The 24,396-nt window shown below is 44.1% G+C and overlaps 1 protein-coding gene across 1 annotated transcript; it reads right to left on the bottom strand.

The window, feature by feature from the left end:
- Nucleotides 1-7,445: 7,445 nt before the first annotated feature.
- Nucleotides 7,446-11,139, bottom strand: LOC120495551 (uncharacterized). The gene has a single exon (XM_039695187.2). The coding sequence runs from the start codon at nucleotides 11,137-11,139 to the stop codon at nucleotides 9,781-9,783; it is 1,359 nt and encodes a 452-aa protein (XP_039551121.2). The 3' UTR covers nucleotides 7,446-9,780.
- Nucleotides 11,140-24,396: the final 13,257 nt, after the last annotated feature.

Genomic DNA, 24,396 nt, shown 5'->3' with positions numbered 1-24,396 from the left:
AGTGTTATTCTGCACGACGTGCAAAAACTTAACCCCCGCTTTTTTAAGTATATATATATATATATATATATAGGGTTATAGACGCTTTCATCAGACGCGTTGCCATGGTGATGAGCTGGCCCAAAGTTAACTTCCGTTCTGTTCGTTTATTAGTGTTTACTGGATAATATGGCATTGACTACAAATGCAGTGAAAGTTAAGGTGATGAGCAGGTTGTTGAGCTGTGGGGTGCAACCTGACCTAGGGAGCAAACGCAATTTTTAAAAATAAAAATGTCAAGGTTTCCTATGAGGGAGACGGCGGTATTAAAAATAGCCTATGTTTATCTGAGTGGTACAGTGTTTGTTTCCCATACATTTATTAGAGGCAGCCCACCACATTATCAGCGCTGACCGCCACATATTGATTTCCGTGTTTTTAACAATTTAAGATAACTGACTAGGCTACAGAGTTGCGTGCAGCGCATATTCGCATGCTCTCTCTCTCTCTCTCTCTCTCTCTCGCAAACACATTGACAGCGGACCAGTCTGTGTATTGAATGGTTAGTATCATAAACAGCGCTGCACAGATCCATCCAACATGCTGTCAATGTGGAGACTCACCTTAAAAAAAGGTCAGCAAGCATGTAAGTAGCTATGTTAACCTTATCAAACCGCACCGTCGCGCTCGCCACAGTTTTTTTTTAACACTCCGGTAACTCAGACTTGTCGGTAGAAAAACATCTTGTCTCCAATTTTTGTTTAACGGGTCTGGTAGTGTCACATTTCAGTTTGGCCAGGTAACATTTATTTTCTTTGACTGGCAAGAAATACCAGCTACTAGGTTATTTACTTGTTATGGATTGTCTCCGCAAGTCTGCCGGAAGTTAAGTTTGGGCCAAATTAATGCACATGCGCAGTACCGTTTGTTTCTGTTGTCACTGCTGAAAGCGTCTATTCTGCACGACGTGCATAAACTTAACCCCCGCTTTGACTGTCGAAGAGAAGTGTGCTGAAGAGCTTGCATCAGTGAGGGCTTTGCAAAATATATATATATATATATACACACACACACACACATATAAATGAGGTTAGTGTTTTACAATATTAAGGAAAGCAAATATATTGAAATATAGCACACGAATTTTAAGTTCATTCAGCTTCAATTACCAATTTGTAGTTTACCAATTTATCTTACTTTTATTTAAAGCAAACTATACATTTAAAAGATTAGGGTTGTATGCATATTTTGTCATTGAAAAAAATACAAAATTGTTATGCAAAAAGATAAGGACTTGCAGGAAAAATCTACAGTCAGCCACACACACACACACACACACACACACACACACACGCACACACACACCCACACATACACACACACACACACACACACATAAACACAGACACCAGCAACCCCTCCCCCCCTCCTCCCCACACAGACACTGATAGAGACAAGATACTAGGGGTGTAACGGTACACAAAAATCACGGTTCGGTACGTACCTCGGTTTTAAAGTCACGGTTCGGTACGTTTTCGATACAGCAAAAAGAAAGAAATGCCAGAGAAATTTATATTTAGAAAAAAAATATTTTTAAATAAGTGTGAGTTTTCCTAGATCTTGAAACTTTCAGGTTTATAAATGGCGGTCATCTTTGAAGGATGAACAAATAATGTTTTGGTCATCACACAAAACAGGAACAAAAGTTTTCACTGGGGCTGTACCTTTTCAAAAGGTAAACTTTTGTCCATTTCACAAGCTAATAAGTACATTTAGGTGTTAATATGTACATTTTGGGTGCTAATGTGTACATTTTAAGAGTTAATATGTACATTTAAGTGTTAATATGTACATTTTAGGTGCTAATATGTCCATTTCAGGAGGTAATATGTCAATTTCATGAGCTAATATGTCCATTTTAGGTGGTAATATGTACATTTGAGGTACTAATATGTACATTTTAAGTGTTAATATGTACATTTTAGGTGCTAATATGTCAATGTCATGAGCTAATATGTCCTTTTCAGGTGGTAATATGTCCATTTTAGGTGCTAATATGTACCACTAAGATACCAATATGCAGCCTTTGGGTACAAAAGTGTACCTTTTGAAAAGGTACAGCCCCAGTGACAGCTTTTGTAGCTTTTTTTCTGAGAGTGCATTAAAAATAACATTTAAATATATATTTATTTATATAATATTTGAATTTAGAAGTGCTGGAAAAGATGTGTGAAGTACTTGAAAGCATTTCACCATTCCAGCCAAACTGGTTCCAGTTAGTGTTACTATATTAAATCCGTGGTGAATGTTGCTGGTCTGTGGACGAAAGTATTACTAGTCCATTCACAATGTTTCTCCTGGTTTCCACGTCAGCGCTGTTTGATCTAATAGAGATCTACGGTTAATAACGGAGAAATGTGAACGCTTCTCACTAGATCTCGCAGCGATGTTATTACCTCAGTGGCGAATTCAAATGTGTTCTTTCGCTGTGTAGTAACAGTGTTGCTTGATCGAGATCGGCTCGCGCTGCACAGGTGTTGCTGGTCCGAACTGATAAACGATCCATGAAGCACATAACAAGTAGCGCAGTTTCGTTCTGCTTTCATTACGCTTTCCATTTGATGTTGCGCAACGTTGTGTTGGCCGCGTCAGCACGAATTTTGCCGGCAGGAAAAATGGTCCAAGCAATCGTTCGGTTTGTATGCGTACCGAACCGGAAGCCTCGAACCGAAACGGTTCAATACGAATACATGTACCGTTACACCCCTACAAGATACACATCCAAACTGCAATATCTGACTTTCTTTCGGTCTGAGCTTCTTACTGTTAATTAGAAAGTTGATCGGCTTGACAAGAACAATATACGTGGCAAGTTTTGTAACTGTAGGTAAAATGGGCAAAGTTATAACACATTTTATGTCCTTTTTTAGTCATAAAATTCATTTCCTCACCACGGCCAAACCGTTCGAGAAATCAAAAATCGTCCGAAATTGACCCTTCGCTAAGCCACGCCCGAAAACCGCCACTGGCCAATCATGTCTTAGCAACCGTAACTATTCGCGGGAGGTCTGTCAAGCTTTCGAACGACGGAACATGCTGAAGCATTGTGCGTATGGATTGTGCAAATCTGATACCGGTATACTAAAAGTTTGGACGGGGGAGAGGAGTTGTTTTCCTTCCAGAAAATCTAAAAGCCATGGGGAGAAATGATTGGCGTGATCTAGCATCTATGTGCGAGACCCATTCTGGTAAATGTCGACATGCTTAACAAAAACACCTATTCTATTGCTTGGAAATATTGACGGTTCTTTGGTCATAATGATACAACGTAAAATAAGACGATTAAAGAGACAAGACAAAGGCTCACTGACATAGGCTACTTTAAAATATATTTCAGTATTTTGTTAATCGACGTCCTACTAATGTGACCCCTAACTTAACCCAATCCGATCGCGGCTCTCCCGGTATTAGTGTTATTTCACAAGATTTATTGATAAGCTGTTTGATTTATAATTATTAAGATTATTTTCACATACCCTGCTGTGTATGAACATAGCTGTTACTCAATTTGTGTTTTCCATTTGAACGGTCAGCGTATGAGGCGCTGCTGCTTGCGCTGGGACTATAACGTTAGGCTTTAACTTCAATTTTTAAGAGATTATTCTCTACTCGTTTGCATATAATGTCGTGAATATATCCCTCGAATGCATACTGTAGTCCATTTTGTCTTGCTCTCTCAGATATTTCACTTGTTCGCCGAAAATTACCAATTATCTCATTGGGAATGTCTGACACCGGGTGCATCCACACTATAATAGATGGGCCAGCCGCGAAAGCTTGACAGGGGCTTAGCGAAGGGGCTTAGCGAAGGGTCAATTGAGCATCCTCAATGTCTTGACTTCATGCATACCGAGTTTGGTGGTGATTGGTAAACACATGCGTTGTAATTTGATGTATTTCTTCTAGGAGATTTATTCAAACAACCCATAATTCCTGACTTCCATTTGAACTGTCTTAAAACTTAGAGCATGAAAGTTGCACAGATGGGACCAAGTCACACATGTGCAAGTCTCAAGTAAGTCTCAAGTCTTAACCGTCAAGTCTCAAGTAAGTCCTAAGTATTTTTGGGAGGGGCAAGTCAAGTCAAGTCACAGGCTATGTCAAGTCAAGTCAAGTCAAGTCTTGTAGTAGGTTAAGTCAAGTGCAAGTCAAGTCACCTTATTATTTTAATTTTACATGCAGAATCTGATCTTAATAAAGTGAAAAGACAAGATAAGTATTTGCCAGTAAATTACAATAATTTGCATTGTAAATACTCATGTTTAGTAAAATACACCATGGAATCAAACAAAATTGTAACTTCATAAAATTATTTATTTTTTACTTCTGCCAACAGTGTGTTTGAAATGTTTTAAATTTTCAACATTGAGTCCATAAAACAAATAGTCTCAGCCTCAGACGTCACGCCCACGGAACGTTGGCTAAACGTCTGATGCATATGGTACACTTAACTGGAAACACTTCAGGAATGTCGAAGTCGTCATCTGATTGGTTGAATTTTATCGGATTTCCGGGGGGCGTCAGTGTCGCGTTTATTTTCGGTCCGCCGGGAAACAAAGTGCAGACGTGTGATTGCGGAGAAAAACTGTTGTGTTTATATGAGTGACAATGAGCATTTATCAAGATCAGCTAAACGTAGTTGTCCCCTCCTATCTATTATGGAAGATCAAGTGAAGTACTTAATTGCGAAGGGGATATCAGCCGCGTTTGTGGGCAAACATGAAACAACAGACGCTGACATCGCAGCTGGCCGATTCAGTATTCATATATAGGGCACACACTGGATTATAAGTCGCATAAGATACTGCAGAGTCAAACGTTTGACTGGGTTTGCGTTATGCATCCACTAGATGTGCTAAAGGCTAAAGGGAATCAATGTAGGGAGTGCGCGGCGCCGGAGGTGAGGCGTTTATTTAGTAGCCGTGAGCGCGCTGGGGCGGGTGCGTAACTTACATTTCGCAGCCTGACTCATGTGAGTAGTATTCAATGTGCGGCGGCTCGCTGACAGCTACAGCTGGAGACGACCCGGTTATTGTGAACGGGGAGCGCTTTATGAACGCACGAGCAGCGCCGGGTGCCTGTTAATATTGAGCGCTCGTGAGCGGGCACGTAATTTACACTCATAACCTGATTTATACGAGATTGAACTGGCCGTGTGACAAAGCGGGCATAAGATGGACATGAGCGCGAGTTCGTGGGTGAATTTAATAACGCGGAGCGTTGTTAACGAGCGCCTCCGGTGACTGCTGACTGACTTGTTGCACGCCGGTCTGTTGTTGTGGTGACATTTCCACGCCCCGAAACGTGACACTGAACGAAACGAACTGTAATTGGTTGTTTGACATGTCGGTCAAATGGCCTTATGGGCGTGCCTTGGCCAAAGAAAGCTGCTATGAATTCCAGACCTTCAGCCGTCAGTCTGAAGGTCTGGCTACGCGAGACTATAAAACAAATAACAGCTTAACATCCTACAGACTCTCTGAACACCTCCCTCTCTCTCAAACACAGTTTACAAACAATATTAAACTTTGTTACATTTCTCCTCTCTCTCTCTCTCTCTCTCTCTCTCTCACACACACACACACACACACACACACTTTCTCTCTCTCTCAAGAAGCAAAAACATGACTGTTAAAGGTTGTATCAGCGATGGTGGGGTAACATCACTTCAGTTGATGTTCAAACAAAACAGAGAGCTAGCTGGCTACTCCCTCCCATGCAATTGAAACTCTTCTAAACGTGCATCTATGGGCATCAGTTTGGTTTGAAATGGACAGAGGCGCATTCGAAAGTGCATTTGGGTACAATGACGCATTCATTTACTTTTCTCTTTTCATGTTTTGAAAGACGATGTCCTGTAGCTTACTAATTTAAAGAAATAAAAATGTATACAAAAATGAGATGATGTCCTGACTTGTTTTATGAAAAAAGCCTTAAGTTTTCAAAAAGCATTAGACATTACTCACTTACTCCCAGTAATTACTCCCAGTCAAGTTTGATAAAAATAATTTTTTTGTTTATTTTTATTATTTAAAATGCATTTAAGAAAATATATTAATATAAACCTGATTTATTGTTGACTGGTGTGTGTTTAAAATTTGTTTTCAGAATAAAATGGAACTGTTCAAGCAAGTTGTAGAAATCCTCCCTCCGGAACGTTATAGGTTGCTACAAAGGCAAAGTGCAGTAACTACACAAACAAAGAAACAGAGAGAAAAACGTCTTTAAAGTTTTTATACCAGCCAGTAAAACATGTTATGGGTAGATTATGTGGTAATGCCTCTCTGAAATGGGATATAATTTAACCCAGATATTTTTTTCACAAGACAGAACACATGTCATAAAGCCCATTACAAGTCTTAACTCATTTTTGACCACATGTGTAGTTACTGCGCTTTGCCTTTGTAGGGCAGTATTGCTAGGGGTTCCTACAGGAAAACTGAACTCCCTGAGCTTCTTCCTGTATTCGCGAAGTTGACTGTGTGTATAAAATATCTTCTTATTAAACTGTATGGACACTAACAAAGTTCTCAATGCTTCGTTTTGAATGTAGGGACCCTTATTATGTTTACCCTTAATAGTGTGGGGCTATTTTGAGCCTTGTTAGTGGTAATAACAAGCGATTTTTATTTGTCATTACTCTATGCCCTACTAGCGTAATACTAGCGTTATAGGCTAAACTGTTTTTATAGATAAAACTATTTACATTCGGCAATCACGAAAACAAATCTTAGATAATGGTTGACTAGGTAACAATGTGTAATTTTGCGCCGGAGTTCTTCATTAACTTACATTAGCTAGCTAACTACGAGCGAGCTAACCAGATAACATTAACAAATTGACAAGCACTTACTGGGCAGAATGGCTCTTCAAATGACGGACGAAATTGGAGGTTGTCGTCTGGCTGTCCGCGATCTTAACGTTGCATGTCTTGCAAAGCGCTGTTCTTTTGCCATCTTGTTGTAAGAAATTCTTGAATCCAAAACCGACGACCCTCGGTATCCCTCCGGCTGACATGTTGATGTGATCTGATGTAAGTGGGCGTGGTGTGCGTAAGGTATGAGAGTATGGCGCTCGCTTTGTGTCATTCGATTCCTAGCCAAGCTTAAAGACGTGTTAACGTGCGTGTGGAGAACGTCTGTACGTTTTAATGACTGCCTTTCTGGACGTCTGCCCGTCTTAACGTCTGCCCGTCTTAACGACTGCACGTCTTAACGTCTGGAGCTAGGCTCCATTCAGCCATCAGTCATTCAGCTTTTTTTTAATTATTCACGAGTTCACACTCACTAATGATCAGAGAATAAAAATAGTTATGCGTATTTGGCGTGCTGTCCGGGGGGAGGGCTCCGAGCTCGGAAATTGGGCCCGAACCCAGAGTACTCCCCCCGTATCTCTGTTAAGGAAGATAATTAGGCAAGTGTGAGGAGATGGGGTGGTGGAGGGATGCTGAGAACAGTCGAGGAATAAGGGTGAGTCAACTGTGTGTTTTTATAGGCTTTACTTGTGCTGATTGAGTGAACCAGTTGATTACTGATTGCTGACAGCTGGCTGACTTGATTGTTTGATCATTAGAACGTGATCCTCCCGAAACTTGTTAATAAAACATCGATTCACGAGTTCACACTCACTAATGATCAGAGAATAAAAATAGTTATGCGTATTTGGCGTGCTGTCCGGGGGGAGGGCTCCGAGCTCGGAAATTGGGCCCGAACCCAGAGTACTCCCCAAAAAGCAAAGTAAGTAAAGGACAGCCGCCTGCTTAAAGACCCCCCGAAAAGAGCGCAGAGATTGGCGGGCTGGCATTTCAAGGAGAGCCTGGTAGTTTTGGCTGGGAGAGCTCGCGGTGTCCGAACGGGAGGGTTCTTGTGGCAAAGGTCCCGGCATCGGTAAGCCTCACCAGTCCTGAAAGAAAAACATAGATGCTTTACTGGGAGGGTTAGGCTATGTCCACTGGGAGGTCAATACTCGCTGGATGGAGGAGGAGATGAAGATGCTCGACCAAGGGAGCTCTTGCTGAGTCCGCTGGGAGATCAATACTCGCTGGATGGAGGAGGAGATGAAGATGCTCGACCAAGGGAGCTCTCGCTGAGTCCGCTGGGAGATCAATACTCGCTGGATGGAGGAGGAGATGAAGATGCTCGACCAAGGGAGCTCTCGCTGAGTCCGCTGGGAGATCAATACTCGCTGGACGGAGAAAGGGGAGATATTCGTACCTGACCAGGAAGGCTATCTCTGGGTCCGCTGGGAGATCAATACTCGCTGGATGGAGAAGGAGGAGATACACGTACTCGATTGGGAAGGCTGTCTCTGGGTCCGCTGGGAGATCAATACTCGCTGGACGGAGAAAGAATAGATATAAATAATTGACCGGGAAAGCTCTCGCTGTGTCCGCTGGGAGATCAATACTCGCTGGACGGAGAAAGAGGATGTATAAATACTCGAACGGGAAGGCTATCACTGGGTCCGCTGGGAGATCAATACTCGCTGGACGGAGAAATAATAGACATAAATAATCGACCAGGAAAGCTCTTGCTGTGTCCGCTAGATCAATACTCGCTGGACGGAGAAAGAGGAGATATAATTACTCGACTGGGAAGGCTGTCTCTGGGTCCGCTGGGAGATCAATACTTGCTGGACGGAGACAGAGAAGACATAGAAGCTCGACCAGGAAGGCTCTCGCTATGTCCGCTGGGAGATCAATATTTGCCGGATGAAGAACGAGAAGGCATGGAATGGATTGCCTTTTTTTTTTTTTTTTTTTTTTTTTTTTTTAACCAATGAGGATTTGGTGGGCTTTTTTGACATGGAAACGATTAGTTCTGATATAAGTTTGGAACGCGTCTGAGGACCATCTTCCGAGCGCTTGGATCTGTTGCTGAGAGAGGCCTTTTTGGGCTGCTGAGGTTGCTGCTCCAATGCGGAAGGAATGACTGGAGAAATTCTCTGCTGGGATGCCTGAAAGTTGGAGAACAGATTTTAGGTGTTTTTGGAACCAAAAGCGTGTCACGGGTTTGTTAGAATCGTCGATGAACAAGGGTTCGAGAGGGGATTTTGCATGAGAGTTTCCCAGTTGGAGGTAGGCTAATATAGTTTGGAACGGTTGAATTGGTGACGAGAGGTTGAAAATATATATGAAGTGGCCTTTTTTGGTTTGGTCTGTTTTGCTCTGTTTAATCAGAAACGAGATTGTTTCGTTGTCGAGCACTGAGAGATCTGAGATGTTTGGGTGGATTTTTGGGTCAAATCTGGAAGTGATAGCCAGTTCAGAGCATCTTAGGAAACCAAAAAAGGCTAGAATGAACATGGCGTCGAGTGTGCGGGAGGTATTGAGGGATCGGTAGCCTGTGCGGAGGGTCTGAATGCATTTAGTGAGAATATCTAAAGTTATGGGTTGTCTGGTATCCGGGCGGGTGGGCTGGGATCGTTGGATGCCTTTAATCAAGAGGGAGGTTTGTGAATTATTTATTTCCGGAGAGGGGGCGCCGTGGATCAATTTGTGAAAAAATTGGATGCCGCTTAAATAACTTTTGATGGACCCGACTTGGAGGTTTTTGACACTGTCGAGGTAAGAGATAAAGGAGGTTATTGTAAGGAGGGAAAAATCAGGGAATGGCGTGTTATAAGAAAGGTGGAAGGCTTTAAAACATCTCCATGCGGTCACATAGGATTGGAGAGTTCTGGGGGAAACAGCTTGGAGAATGGTGTCGAGCGATCTGTTGAGGAGGGATTTTTGCGGGTGAGTTATGGGAATATTAATTCCGAATAATGAGGTACTGGAGTTGGGAGCTCGTCCGCCTCTGGAGCCAGCATCCTGAATTTCTGAAACATAAAGCGAGACAGAGAGTCAGCAATTTGTTTTTTTGACCCGAGAATGTGTTTTGCGATTAAGATAAATTGGTCACATGCGGAAATCCAGGTTAGACGTCTTAAAAGTGGCATTAGAGCGGGTGCATGGGAACGGCCTTTATTAATGCACTGGACTGTAGATTCGTTGTCACAATGCACTACAATGCTGCTAGCAGTCCATTCTTTCCCCCACAGGAAGGCTGCTACTACGAGAGGGTAGAGCTCGAATAATGCAGAGGACTGAAGCGTGTCCTGTATTTGGGGGGGCCACGTAGACGCGAACCAGCGACCTTGGTAGAACCCTCCAAAGCCAACAGAGGGGGCTGCATCTGTGAACAGCTGGATGTCGAGGGGGGAGGAAATTAGATCCTTATAGAAAAAGGATAGGCCGTTCCACTGTTTAAGGAAAGTTATCCATAGCCCGAGTTCGTCGCGGCATGCCGGAGTTATGGAAATTAGATCCTCTAGTGCGTGGACTGAAGACGCGAGAAAGAGGAGATGAGAAATAAAAGGGCGGCCTTGTGGAATAATGCGCATGGCGAAGTTTAAGTGGCCGAGCATGGATAGGAGTTCGCGTTTGGAACACTCTGGACTGTCCGCGAGGGTAGATGAGATGAGGATTATCCTATCAATTTTCTCCTTGGGCAGGGAGGCCTGGAATCGAACTGAATCTAGATTAATGCCAAGGAACTCGATGGATGTAGCGGGACCCATGGTTTTTTCCTGGGCGATGGGGATTCCGAGCTCGGAAAAGACTTTTTGAACTGTGAGGATCTGGGCTGCTGGAATGGCGCCAGGAGGCGAAATTATTAGAAAATCGTCCAGCAGGTGAATAAGGTGAGGAATTGCGTAATTGTTTGACAAGATCCAGCAAACGGCTTCAGATAGCATGTCGAAAATTTTGGGGCTGCTTTTGCATCCAAAAGTTAAGCGTACGGCGAAATAAAATTTCTCATGCCAGCGCACGCCGAATAAGTGCCATGAATCCGGGTGGATGGGCATCACTTTAAAAGCTGAAGTGATGTCAATTTTAGCGAGCCAGGCACCCCGACCCACGATTTTAATCAGGTCGATTGCGTGATCTACGTCGTGGTATTTGAGAGAAAATTCGTTGAGTGGGATCAGGCTGTTAATGCTTGGGAACATGGACTTATGTGGAGCTGACAGATCGACTATGAGGCGTTTCTTACCTGAAAACTTTCTCGTAGCCACTCCAATGGGGCTAATGCGAAAATTTTCGAAAAGGAGGCTCATCAAAAGGGCCGATCATAAAGCCTGACTCGACTTCTTTTTTAATCAGGTTGTCTACCATGTCGGGCTCGGCGAGAGCCGATTGGAGATTATCGCAGATGATGTTTTGGGAGAGCGGACAAACCACTCCAGGTTTAAAGCCGTGTAGTAGGCCAGACAGCAGATATTCGGTGAATTTGGAGTCCGGGTGGTGAGCTAGTTCGATGGAAAGGCGAGAAATATTCACAGGAGTCGATAAATAATTTCTAGATTTTTTATTGACATCTTTATATACAGGGCATACGGGACGGGCATGAGCACCGCCGCAAAAGCTGCATATGTGCAAGTACCGACAACGCTGCCTGGTGCATTTGGCAATGTTAAAATTGTTGCAAGGCTGTTTGTTGTCTGTGAGTGCTCTGGAGCTGAATTTAGCCTCGTGAAGGTTGCTAGTCGCCGGTCTTGGTGTGTAGCTAGTGGATTTGACTGGAGCTGTTTCAGGGCGTGGAGAAACGAAGGGGTTAACTTGGGGACACGATGTCGTGGGATCCGACACTGACCTACAGACCGCGCAGGAAATATTCCTGCAGCCGAGGAAGACTCTACTGTGTAAGTCAGTGTCTAGTGCTCCCCAGTAAGGGCATCGGTTCCACTGAGAAACCCTAACGGCGCATTTTGCTGAAAAGAGTTTGTGGTAAGTGTAAAAGTGCCCTCCCCCGTAGGACAACGCGAGCTCGGCTATCAGTGCTAAATAGTCGTTCAGTTCGCGTCGCCTATGGGGGAAGGCTGAGCAAATGATGTCTGTGTAGTGGCTGAAAGCAATTGAAAACTCTGGAAAAGAAAGTAAACGTGACGAATGTGTATTTTGATTTTTTAAAGTGACTGAAAAATCCCGCAGTCTAACTGACGGTTGGAATCGGATACGGGAAAAAGAGAAAGTAAATGTGAGAGATCTACATCCGCACCTGCCATAATCTGTGCTCGGATGTTTTGAGTCACCGGGGGAGGCTCCAGAGCGACGGCGTTTGGTGGAACTGGCATCGGGGAAGCTGTGAAAAGAGAATATTGTGATTTGGCATTTAGAAGAGAGCTGTAAGGGAGAGAAGCCTGGGCTGCGACTGTCGGCGGAGGTAGCCTCACGCTTAGGTCGGCCTGTGGGGCTTGAGAAGGAAGATTGAAATAAGCACCAGAGGGAAAAGGAGAAAATGAATGAGATGCCTGAGCCTGTGTTGCAAGCAGAGGTGGTCTTGCGCTTGCTTGGGCTGCAGGCCACTGAAAAGGGGAGGGGTTAGTCGCAGGAAACTGGTGGAAAGTTTGAGCCTCTGCCGCTAGCGGAGGCAACCTCACGCTAGCGTTTGCTACGGGAGCCGGAGGCCACTGCAGAGGAAAGGGGTTAGAAACAGCAGGAGGAAAAAACTGGGAAGCGGAATGTGAGCCGGCGGGCCCAGCTGTGAATGGCGCTGCGGCGGGAAGCGCCGTGCTGAAAAGCTGAGGTGAAGCGAGAGGCGAGTGATGTCTCGTGGCGGTGGAATCTGAAGCGCGACCCAGGCTCGCAGAAATCCTGGCGCTCCGGGCCGAAGCGCGCGGAAAACCAGACCTTGTACGGGAAGGTTGCAGAGTCTGGCGAGGCGAGTTCAGGGCCTCGCGAGAATTTCCCGGCCTGCTGGCCGCCTTGGAACCTGGGGTGGATCTAGGAGAGATGTTTGATGATTGCAAGGTAACGTACATGTTGTAAAGTTGCACTTTAGTCATCCTGCGCGAGGGCTGAAAATCTGAGTTTATCAGCGCTTGTCTTAGACTCAAGACTGTCCACTTTTCAATAGGCGGAATCGTTGGCACGGCCGAACGATAGGAGGACGCTGGGGAGGAAGCTGGAGTCCTCGACGGTGGAGGTGAGGGTAAGCCCCGGCGTCTTGGCATGCAAGGAGTTGTTTGTACCGACCGGCACCCACGAGATGAAACGTGGGGCTCGGAGGCGGTATCAGGTGGAGAAGTTGTCCTGGGGCCAGCTGATGGCGGCGGAGCATGGTTGAGGTCGTCATCGGATGTTGAAAGTTGCATTTGGGACATCTTTTTGCAAAGCAGTACACCAAATGCTGAGAACAGTCGAGGAATAAGGGTGAGTCAACTGTGTGTTTTTATAGGCTTTACTTGTGCTGATTGAGTGAACCAGTTGATTACTGATTGCTGACAGCTGGCTGACTTGATTGTTTGATCATTAGAACGTGATCCTCCCGAAACTTGTTAATAAAACATCGATTATTATTCAGCCAATGACTGAATGGCGATCCGTCTTAAGTTGTGGGTTTCTATCGTTGTTAGGACTATGTTGTAGCTAGCTCATTTCGTTTTCATATAAGGGGGCCAAGTATTTTTTTATTATGATCTGAGAAACAGACTTCTCACCAAAACAACGTAGGCCTATTCGCCTTATTCACTTGGCGGCCATTTTGAAAATGGAACGCCGCTGAGGGGTACACTCACCCAGAAGGATGCATGCGACGCAGCAGCACCAGCAATGAAAACTCGCAGTGCGGACCACCAATCATTCCTGTCTGCCCGAATTAACGATGCAAAATGTGAAGCAAAGTGCCAGTGACTGAAACATCCCCCGGGCTGTGTTAATTAAGGGATACAGTACCTGTATCGGAGGTTTTATCCACGACATTGAACGTAAGAATGGACGCCAATTTACCTCAGTTTCTGCAAGCTTGTAGGAAGTTGACTGTGTACTATTAGAATCTATACAAATCCATTACCATCATTATTTTTATTCTTTATGAATCTATACATATATGTAAACTTGTATTGTCACCATAGCAGCTTATCATTGTCAGTGTGTAACAGGATCAGTCCCTGTCAGACCTTAAAATCACTTCTCCTCTTTCCTTTTACATACATGTGAGTGATTTGATTGTTTTACATGCATGTGTGTGTATGTAAGCTACTGGATGTGTATCTATCTAAACAATAAAGTACAATTGTATCTAACATAGTAACTTACACAGTCAACAACTCCATATTACAGCTTAGCTTACTAACGTTAATTACCTCTGGCTGCTGCAAGCTCGCAGAAACTGGCAAGGCGTCCATTCCTACGTTCAATGTCGTGGATAAAACCTCCGATACAGGTACTGTATCCCTTAATTAACACAGCCCGGGGGATGTTTCAGTTACTGGCACTTTGCTTCACATTTTGCATCGTCAATTCGGGCAGACAGGAATGATTGGTGGTCCGCATTGCGAGTTTTCATTGCTGGTGCTGCTGCGTCGCATGCATCCTTCTGGGTGAGTGTACCCCTCAGCGGCGTTCCATTTTCAAAATGGCCGCCAAGTGAATAAGGCGAATTATTACTGAAGTAGCTAGATAGTCCATCATACAAACTAGACTACAGCATTATAAATATAATAATGTTTCAATGTTTCGTTTTGTGTAATAAAGCATATCCTATAGCATAGCCTATCTTTCTGACAGGCGGAGGGTGAACCAAGACGCTCTTCCCATTTAGTGAAAAGTTACTTTTCACGTGACTGTCCGCTCAATATCCGCTCAGTTTCACATTTGTCTAAATATTACAATAGGCTTTTGTTATTTAATTTTCATTTATGTTGATTATGAACAGTGAACAGCATGAGTAAGAGCAACATATAGGATGCGATATGACGGGAGACAAGTGGGTCAGACATGATTTTGACCACTTCATTAAGTTTTGTTTTGTAGAAAGACTTTCTTTAAAGTGAATTTCGTTTTGTATCAATTATGCACGAGCATGCATGGGAATAGCCTATACAGGCTAATAATAATACAAAAAATATAGATATAGTAGAGTGGCAGTGGGTGGAATTATATTCTGAAATTCTATGTTATAAAAAAATGTTATAACGAGTTGTAGCCTAAATCCCGAAATAAAGGAGCTCGGCCAAACAAATATGAAACTACTAGGCTAAATATAAAACCGCCAGTAGATGGCGGCAAGGCACTGTTCTATTGACATTACTGGTTAATGTTCAAACTATTCTTTCAAAAAAAAAAAAAAAAAGAGGCTATATATTTAATATCCACAGAACTACTCCTTTAAGACAATTGCAAGTTCTGCTGTGGTGATGTTTGGAACAATTTTTTTTTTTTTTTTATTGTGTGAAATGTCATTACCATATAGTTTATTTACAGGCATTCTGGTTTTCTAATGATTTTTTTAAAAGCTAAAGACTGCTCATTACAGAAATATTAAAATAAATATTTAAAAAAGTGTTTTTTACTTGGTATTTTTTTCTCAACTTTTGGTCTCAATTGGCAGTTAATTTTCATATATTGCGGGTTGATATTTTCCTAATTATGTTACCCAGTTAAACATTATGTGAATTTAAAGTGACTGCGTTATAAATTGAAATATAGCTAGCCTAAATATATATGCCGTTATTGGTTCCAATGACATGCTACATTTTAATGTTTTAATGACAGCAAGCATTTCTTGGCTATAAATTTTGCATTTCACCAATGAAGGGGAATGTAAAGCATTAAATCAACCAATGATCAACCAGTTCTCTGAAGTAGCTCAGAGGTGCATCTCATGAAGCTTCATCTGGATATCTGGGAAATACTGAACAAGTACACTTTCATATCGACAACATAAATAAGCATTTTGAATATCTTGTTTGTGAGCAAATACACAAGGACTATTCAATGGTACTGATATGTTCATTGACATAAATACCACTTTTGAGAGATGAACTAAGGATTTGAGGAGGTAGGCCTACAGGCTTTTGCAGGCAATCCATGGACTGCTATTAATTATTTTGAGAAATGCATTTACTGGTTTGCAAAACTTAAGGATGATTCAAGAAACTACCAAAGTGACTGAGAAAAACTGTAAAATGACATTGAAGGCAGTATGTGCAAAGGGATTTAGTGAATGGATGAACTTGATTTCATGAAGTACAATGTTCCTGAATCAACATCCTTTTTGATCATTGAGCAATATTACAACTAGATTTGAGGAATAAGTTTACAGTTAATGTCAATTTTCAGGATAGCTATAACCAGCAGTGTGAGGTTTACACAGCCTAAATGTTTGATTGTCGGCTATAGACAATTTATTTATTATCAGAGGAGTTTTCGCAGGAGTTCCATCAGTCGCTAAATAAAAAGTGCATACTTTGTTCTCTTTCTTTATAATCTATTCACACTTTAAATAAAATAGTTTTGTTTGTCATAAATGGAAAGAGTGAATCCAAACTGTTCTGTGGGTCAGTAATTTCCTATTTAGAAAGTGGAGATGGTCAAATAAATGCTGCTCTGCTGCCACCTACTGATTAAAGTGTTCATCTCATCTTATTCTGTTTAAAGTGTTTGTTTTTCCTGCAGGTGAAAACTATGCAGCGTTTGCTCCTCTTACTGTATTTATATGGGCTATTTTTATGAACTGTTTTGCCTGACTTGGGCGAGATTTTTGTATGCTTTCAACGGTAGCAAAAAATGTGTAGTATGACTAGACGACATTTATAGGCTTTATAAAAACTAGTGTTGTAGCTCTATTAAATAGTACATTTATGTTAAAACATTTTTAATTTGAATGATTAATTACTTGTTCAGAATAAGAATAGCAGTAGCCTGATCCAAGCAATCACAGGCTAACTAATTTTAGTTTAAAATCCAATAAACTCTAAAATGGTTTCTGAATGGTTAATTAATGCTGGATGCAGCATGAGTGAACTCGAGGCATGCAGACTGTTGCTGCAGAGCATTAACACATCTGAAACACACTAATATATAATGATAAGACTCAGTTTTTCTGAATTTTTTTTAGCCCATTTTATTTTTTTTATCTCTGAAGATCGAATAATCAAAATACATGCCATAGACTTTTATTAAAAAGTTACATCATTGGGATACCAAAATGTATGGTACATTACCAGACATTCAGCATTATAAAAATAAGTGTATCATAGTCCTACATAAAATGTGCCAAAATAAGTCTTGTTTGTAAACTTAGATTGTGGCAGACGTGCAGACGTTCAGACGGGCAGACGTGCAGACGGGCAGACGTGCAGACGTTAGGCTTGTTCGACTTCATGCAGCTCTGCGCAGACCGATCGGCGGCTGACTTGAAACAGTGCATGCTGGTTAGAAATTTTGTCCGACTTGATGCAGCGCTGACTCCACGTGACTGTGACATATGCCATCAAAGTACCGCGAGAGCGATACGAGAGTAGCCGGAGGACTCAGCCAGCGCAGCTTCTGAAGAGCGGCTGCACGAGCTCTGATGATGTCACAGCTGTTCCACGATTCGCCGGATTCACCGCATGACAACGATCACGTGCGTTTCGTGTTTATTCTCACACGTTTAGTTCCACTAAAGCTCACAAATCAGTATTTTATAACAGTAAACACTCTTTTAATGTAGTCGCAATGTTATATTGTGTCATGTTTATCATGTTTATCAAAATAAAACTGATTAAAAAACGTTGATTCCACGTCATTGATTATAGGCTTTTTTTGAACTTTATTCTAGTTCAAACAGATGCTGTATGAAGCAGTAAAGTATTGAATGAAAATGTGTCTGAAATATCTGAAATATCTGTTTATTTGGCAAATGTTGCATTTATTTCACTTCAGCTGTGGTATAAGCATGCAAACACCACGTGAGCCGTCACTACGGGAACCAGAAATTGTCCGACTTCACGTCTCCGTTTGCAGCTCCTCCCCGCCTGCACACGGCTGTTCTCGCCGATCGGTTGCATCCAGCCGCAGGCGATGTCGAACACACCGGTTCAGACGGGCAGACGTTCAGACGGGCAGACGTGCAGACGGGCAGACGAGCAGACGTTCAGACGGGCAGCCGTTCAGACGGGCAGACGTGCAGACGTGCAGACGTAATCCACACGTTAAACTTTTAACGTGACGCCGCCGTGACGTCTGGATAGATCAACAGCTACACGTTATTGACGTGTCTACGTGACGTGATATTTGCGTGTACGTCTCCATATAAAACAAATAGAGACGTACACGCACGTATTCACGTGTGTTATCTGTCTTGCTTGTCAGTCTCGTCGCCGAATGGAACATTCCGAGCGCCATAATCTTTCAGGCATTTGACCAACCGGGCTTCAGCGTGAGAAATCAGGGGTGTGTGAATGCGCGTGAAACCAATCAAATGTGGATGTCTTATGACGGCCAATGCGTGAGGCAGCTTCTACCAGGAACACTTTAAGGTTGTGTTTATATATTTTAAACCACTGAATCGCTATAAAATCGCGATTAATTCGATTCTTAGCCTTTTAAATCGATTATCCACGTAAATAAACGATTTACGATTCAAAATACATGTTTCAGGATCGATGCATATGCATCGTCAGGATTTATAATCGATGCATCGAGAAAACGAGTGAATCGTTACACCCCTAGTTCATAACAGTTCACATAGCCAACCATTTTTTATATTTCAGGGAGAAAAAAACACATTTGCTTATTTTATTGATTTTTTACAAAAACATCATATTCTCAATTGCACATGGAATGATTTCAGTTGGTCCCAAACTGGTGAGTTAACACATCAGAGAATATGTGATTTTTCTAATTGTTTACACAGCTACCACAATCAAAAGTAACAAACATTATTATAACCTTTTGAGGCGCTGCTAGCAGCTTTGGGCCCTATGAAAGAATATGAGGTTGGGCCGCCTTCCGAAACCCATTTCGCACCAAACATTTATAACATATCATTTAAATTGTAACTCTTTGGTAGTATGACGATCAGCAGCCGTGGTGCCCTCGAGAGCCACTAGAGGGCACTCTCTCCCCAAGTTATGTTTCCCCTTGGACTCTTTGTGTTGCATTATGTTCAGCTGTGTTTCATTATTGGTTATTGAGTTTCTTATTTAAGCCTGAGTTTTCCCTGTGTCCCTTGCGAAGTCTTGTTACCCTGTAAGCGTACAATTCCAAGCGTTATTCCCTGTTCTGTGTCTCCGTGTTTCCCTGGACTCTTGACCCTTGCCTGTTTCCTGGACTGCTCTCGAACCTGTGCTGCCTGCCTCGACCATTGCCTGTTTAGACCACGAGTTTCTGGATTGCCCCTTTGTTTAAGTGTTTGCCAGTTTTCATGTCTGCTTGTTTTAATAAAGTGCTGCACATGGATCCGACCGTCTCTGTCCGTACATTACAGAAGACTTCGCCAAACGAGGATCCAGCAGACTTTCAGCATCTATCCGCCGTGGTCAAGACCCGAGCTTCAATGCTAGCCTCTCATAGTTCTCAGCTGGCGAGACTAACTTCTCTCCTCGAGGAACTAGCAAGCTCCGTGCAGTCATGGTCTCCGCAGACCACAAGCACTAATCAAGCCCAAGCTCCCGCTGCACCTGTTCCACCGCAACCCTGTGTGAGTACCGCATGCAGTAATTCCAGTACGCCGTTTCCCGAGAAGTTTAATGGCTCACCTGAAGCGTGTGAAGGATTTCTTCAGCAGTGCAGTGTATATATGAAACATCAGCCCCAGTTATACGCCTCGGATACCGACCGCGTTTCTTTCATCTGCTCACTGTTGACTGGAAAGGCTCTGGAGTGGGCAGGCACGTTTTGGGAACCAGGTCGGATGTCGTTTCCTCCTTTCGACGTGTTTACCGCCCTGTTCAGAAAGGCTTTTGAACTCCCCGCAGAAAAGGAGGGTCTCGAGGAACTGTTCTTTTCCCTGCGCCGGGGAGGTTCGTATGCGGCGGATTTCTCTCACTCACTCCGCACGCCGCATAAGCCTCAGCTCGCTAAACTGTTTGACCCTCCCTTAAGGACCGTCAGAGGAGCTTCTAAGCATATCGTTCCTGCCAAAACCACTTATCATGTCGGACCCCTCGAGCCCGTATCCCGCACTGGCCCTGTTAAAAGTGCTGTTCCTAAGACAGCGGAGGTGTCGCGGGTCGAACCGGAGTTTGAGCGCGTGCCAGCCGACTCGAGTGAGTCAAGTGCCGAGCTGAGTGAATCAAGTGAGTCAAATACCGAGCTGAGTGAATCGAGTGCCGAGTCAAGTGAGTCAAGTGCTGTGCCGAGTGAATCAAGTGTGTCCAGTGTTGAATTTAGTCTGTCCAGTGAGTCTCCAGTTCAAGTGAGCGCTGCATCTCCAGTTCAAGTGAGCGCTGCATCTCCAGTTCAAGTGAGCGCTGCATCTCCAGTTCAAGTGAGCGCTGCATCTCCAATTCAAATGAGCGCTGCCTCTCCAGTTCAAGTGAGCGCTGCATCTCCAGTTCAAGTGAGCGCTGCATCTCCAGTTCAAGTGAGCGCTGAATCTCCAGTTCAAGTGAGCGCTGCATCTCCAGTTCAAGTGAGCGCTGCATCTCCAGTTCAAGCGAGCGCTGCATCTCCAGTTCAAGTGAGCGCTGAATCTCCAGTTCAAGTGAGCGCTGAATCTCCAGTTCAAGTGAGCGCTGCATCTCCAGTTCAAGTGAGCGCTGCATCTCCAGTTCAAATGAGCGCTGCATCTCCAGTTCAAGTGAGCGCTGAATCTCCAGTTCAAGTGAGTGAGTTGTCCAGCCCTGTGACGCGCCGCCGCAGGAGGAGGAGAAGGAGGACTCGTTCGGTTCGCCAGGCCCCGGTGAGCGTGCCCAGACTCCTCGCTCTGCCGGCCCCGCCTCTACGCCTCGCTCTGCCGGCCCCGCCTCTGCGCCTCGCTCTGCCGGCCCCGCCTCTACGCCTCGCTCTGCCGGCCCCGCCTCTGCGCCTCGCTCTGCCGGCCCCGCCTCTACGCCTCGCTCTGCCGGCCCCGCCTCTGCGCCTCGCTCTGCCGGCCCCGCCTCTACGCCTCGCCCTGCCGGCCCCGCCTCTGCGCCTCGCCCTACCGGCCCCACCTCTGCGCCTCGCCCTGCCGGCCCCGCCTCTGCGCATCACCTTGACTGCGCCCTTCAAGCTCCGGGAGACCTTTCCTGAACCCGTTTACCACCCAGAGGTTCCTCCCGTGAATTTCCCCAAGTATTTTTTGGGGGGGGGGGCACTAGGTACTCTGCGGGGGCCTTGGAGGCGACACTGACATGGACCGCACCTGAGTCTGCTCTGCCCTCGTCTCTGCCTGAGCCTGCTCCGCCCTGCCCGCCATCAAGTCCTGCTCCGCCCTGGCTGCCTTCACGTCCTGCTCCGCCCTGGCCGCCTTCACGTCCTGCTCCGCCCTGGCCGCCTTCACGTCCTGCTCCGCCCTGGTCACCCACGCTCCACGGCCCAGGCCCGCCTTGCCTGTGTCCTCGTCCCGTTCCCCTGCACGGGCCTGGCCCTCCGTCCCTCCCCCGGGATCGCCTTCACTCTGCCCCCCGCCTGGATTGTTCTAGGAGCGTATGGGAGCCGCTCCTTAGAGGGGGGGTTATGTGACGATCAGCAGCCGTGGTGCCCTCGAGAGCCACTAGAGGGCACTCTCTCCCCATGTTATGTTTCCCCTTGGACTCTTTGTGTTGCATTATGTTCAGCTGTGTTTCATTATTGGTTATTGAGTTCCTTATTTAAGCCTGAGTTTTCCCTGTGTCCCTTGCGAAGTCTTGTTAATAATAATAATAATTATAATAATTATAATAATAATTCGTTACATTTATATAGCGCTTTTCTGGACACTCAAAGCGCTTCACATAGAAGGGGGGGATCTCCTCAACCACCACCAATGTGCAGCATCCACCTGGATGATGCGACGGCAGCCATATTGCGCCAGAACGCTCACCACACACCAGCTTACTGGTGGAGAGGAGACAGTGATGAAGCCAATTGGTATATATGGGGATGATTAGGAGGCCATGATGGACAGAGGCCACTGGGCAAATTTGGCCAGGATGCCGGGGTTACACCCCTACTCTTTCGAAAGACATCCTGGGATTTTTTATGACCACAGAGAGTCAGGACCTCGGTTTAACGTCTCATCCGAAGGACGGTGCTCTTTTTGACAGCATAGTGTCGACCCTTGTTACCCTGTAAGCATACAATTCCGAGCGTTATTCCCTGTTCTGTGTCTCCGTGTTTCCCTGGACTCTTGACCCTTGCCTGTTTCCTGGACTGCTCTCGAACCTGTGCTGCCTGCCTCGACCATTGCCTGTTTAGACCACGAGTTTCTGGATTGCCCCTTTGTTTAAGTGTTTGCCAGTTTTCATGTCTGCTTGTTTTAATAAAGTGCTGCACATGGATCCGACCGTCTCTGTCCGTACGTTACAGGTAGATTATACATTTATAATTTCTATTACATTACTACTACTAATGAAATTGATCTCTGGGGCCCCCAATAGTGCGTGGGCCCTTAGAATGGTAAATCATGGTGTCTTAATTGAGAGAAAGAAACAGATCCAACTAAGACATTCCGCTTCTATATTTGTATTGTACTATTATTGGTGCATGGTGTCATTGTTAAAAAATACCACCAATCACAATAAAAGGGTTATGGTCATGTTGAGGCAAAAGAAAATTTCCCAATCTAATCATGTATGATAAGAACTACAATAGTTTACAATAGCTTACATAAATAAAAATATTTCATTAGCCGCTTTCACATTAACTTTGTGCTCAATAACTGTTATAATATGAGGGCGGTCCTTGGAAATTTTTTTTCCCCTGAAAGGGGTCCCTGGCTCCAAAATGTTTGAGAACCCCTGCAATAGAGAACACACTGGTATTTTTGAGAGTAGCATTTACTTCTAATAAATACATTACCAGAGCTTCATTATGCAGTAAAGTTGAATTGTTTGACTAAGTTTAGAGTGTGTTTTTAGTTGGCTGTGTTACCATGATTTAATTACAAAAACCGTGTTGTTGTTTTGTAGTAAAACAAAACCTCGCCTCTCTCTAGATGAAGGAACGAGTATTGCGTGAGTTTAGCTTACGCTACGGGAATGATTCATCTTCTTGAGATATTGAAGCCAAAAAATTATCTTAATTTTGTATTCATTGTCAACGTAGTGCAGCAGCTAGCAGACCTAGAGAGGGAACTGCACAGCCTACCAGCGAGCCCGATGTGACGTCACGTCCAATCGAGGGCGCTCGCGCCCTCAACGCGTCCTAGCCAAGGGGGTAATCCATCGCCCGGAAGTTGAAGCCTCGCGGGAGCTGCCATTTTGTAGCAGAACTTCACTTGCGTTAGCATTTCCATTGACTCCCATTCATTTTGGCGTCACTTTGACAGCGAATTACGTTACATCTGAGGCGTTGAAGACCCCATTTGTCCTTTATTTATTTCTAAAGAAACACAACAATGTATAAAATGCTCCATTACCTTGTAGCTTATGTTATGGCCATGTAGAAGCAGTTTTTTGTAAAAGTAGGCTAACGATTGCGTCATAACCAAGCGACTCTCTGTCGTACAGTAGAGAGATTACCGCATGGACAGGAGGAGAAGCTCGCGGGCAATCGGGGAAACGTGGAGGCAAAATGACAAAATAATTAATCAGAATCAGAGATGTATAATAACGAAGTAGAACTACTTAAGTACTGTACTTAAGTACTAAAATGCTGTATCTGTACTCTACTAGAGTATTGTTTTTTTCTCATACTTCTACTTTTACTTCAGTAGATATTTTTGGCGGCTGCCAAAGCAAATTTCTATCCCTCCAAAGCGCTTTATTTGATTGCTAGTTCAAACTTTTGACTGCTTTCTTTGATAATTACATGACACAATACTTGTACTTTTACTTTTAGTACTTAAGTTGAGAATTTTAAAATAAACTACTTGCAATAAGTACAAAAAATATTTACTTTAGTACTTCTGCTTAAGTGTGGTGCTTAAAGAGCACTTCAACTTCAAGTCACTTTTTTGATAGAGCACTTGTATTTTTACTCAAGTCCGGGTTTGTAGTACTTTATACATCTCTGATCAGAATAGCTAGCAAAAGTTTCTCCTGCCTCTTAGCTCATGGAGAGCTTGCGGAAGAGCGGAAGGGAATGATTCAGATTTCTCATGCCACAGCCACTAGAAGACAGATGGGTTTGCCACGTCACATCTATGTCATCAAGCTCTGTTTGAGTCGGTTTGAGTCTGTGCATCAGGAGCGGAAGTGCTAAAAACAAAATCGCCAAAAACGGGCTTACGGAGTTCCAATGAGATGGCTCTGTCCACTTCTTAAGGCCTGTTCACCGGGACGAATTTCGCGCTCAATATTCGTTGACGTTTAACGCCTCGTGACTAAACAATGGGCGCCAATGTGAGTGTTCACACCGACGCGAAAAACGGCACGCGTAAAAGCGTAATTTTTTAAAAAACGCCTCGGGTTCGTTTTTTTTGGTTTGACGTGCCGCGTCAAAAACTATCCTACCAACGAGATTGGCGGGTTTGCTCACGT

The sequence above is a fragment of the Pimephales promelas genome, chromosome 17 (assembly GCF_988280905.1).
Source record: "Pimephales promelas chromosome 17, fPimPro1.hap1.1, whole genome shotgun sequence".
Taxonomy (NCBI): Eukaryota; Metazoa; Chordata; class Actinopteri; order Cypriniformes; family Leuciscidae; genus Pimephales; species Pimephales promelas.
Note: the sequence above shows the minus strand (reverse complement) of the source record. Positions and strands in the feature narration are given on the sequence as shown.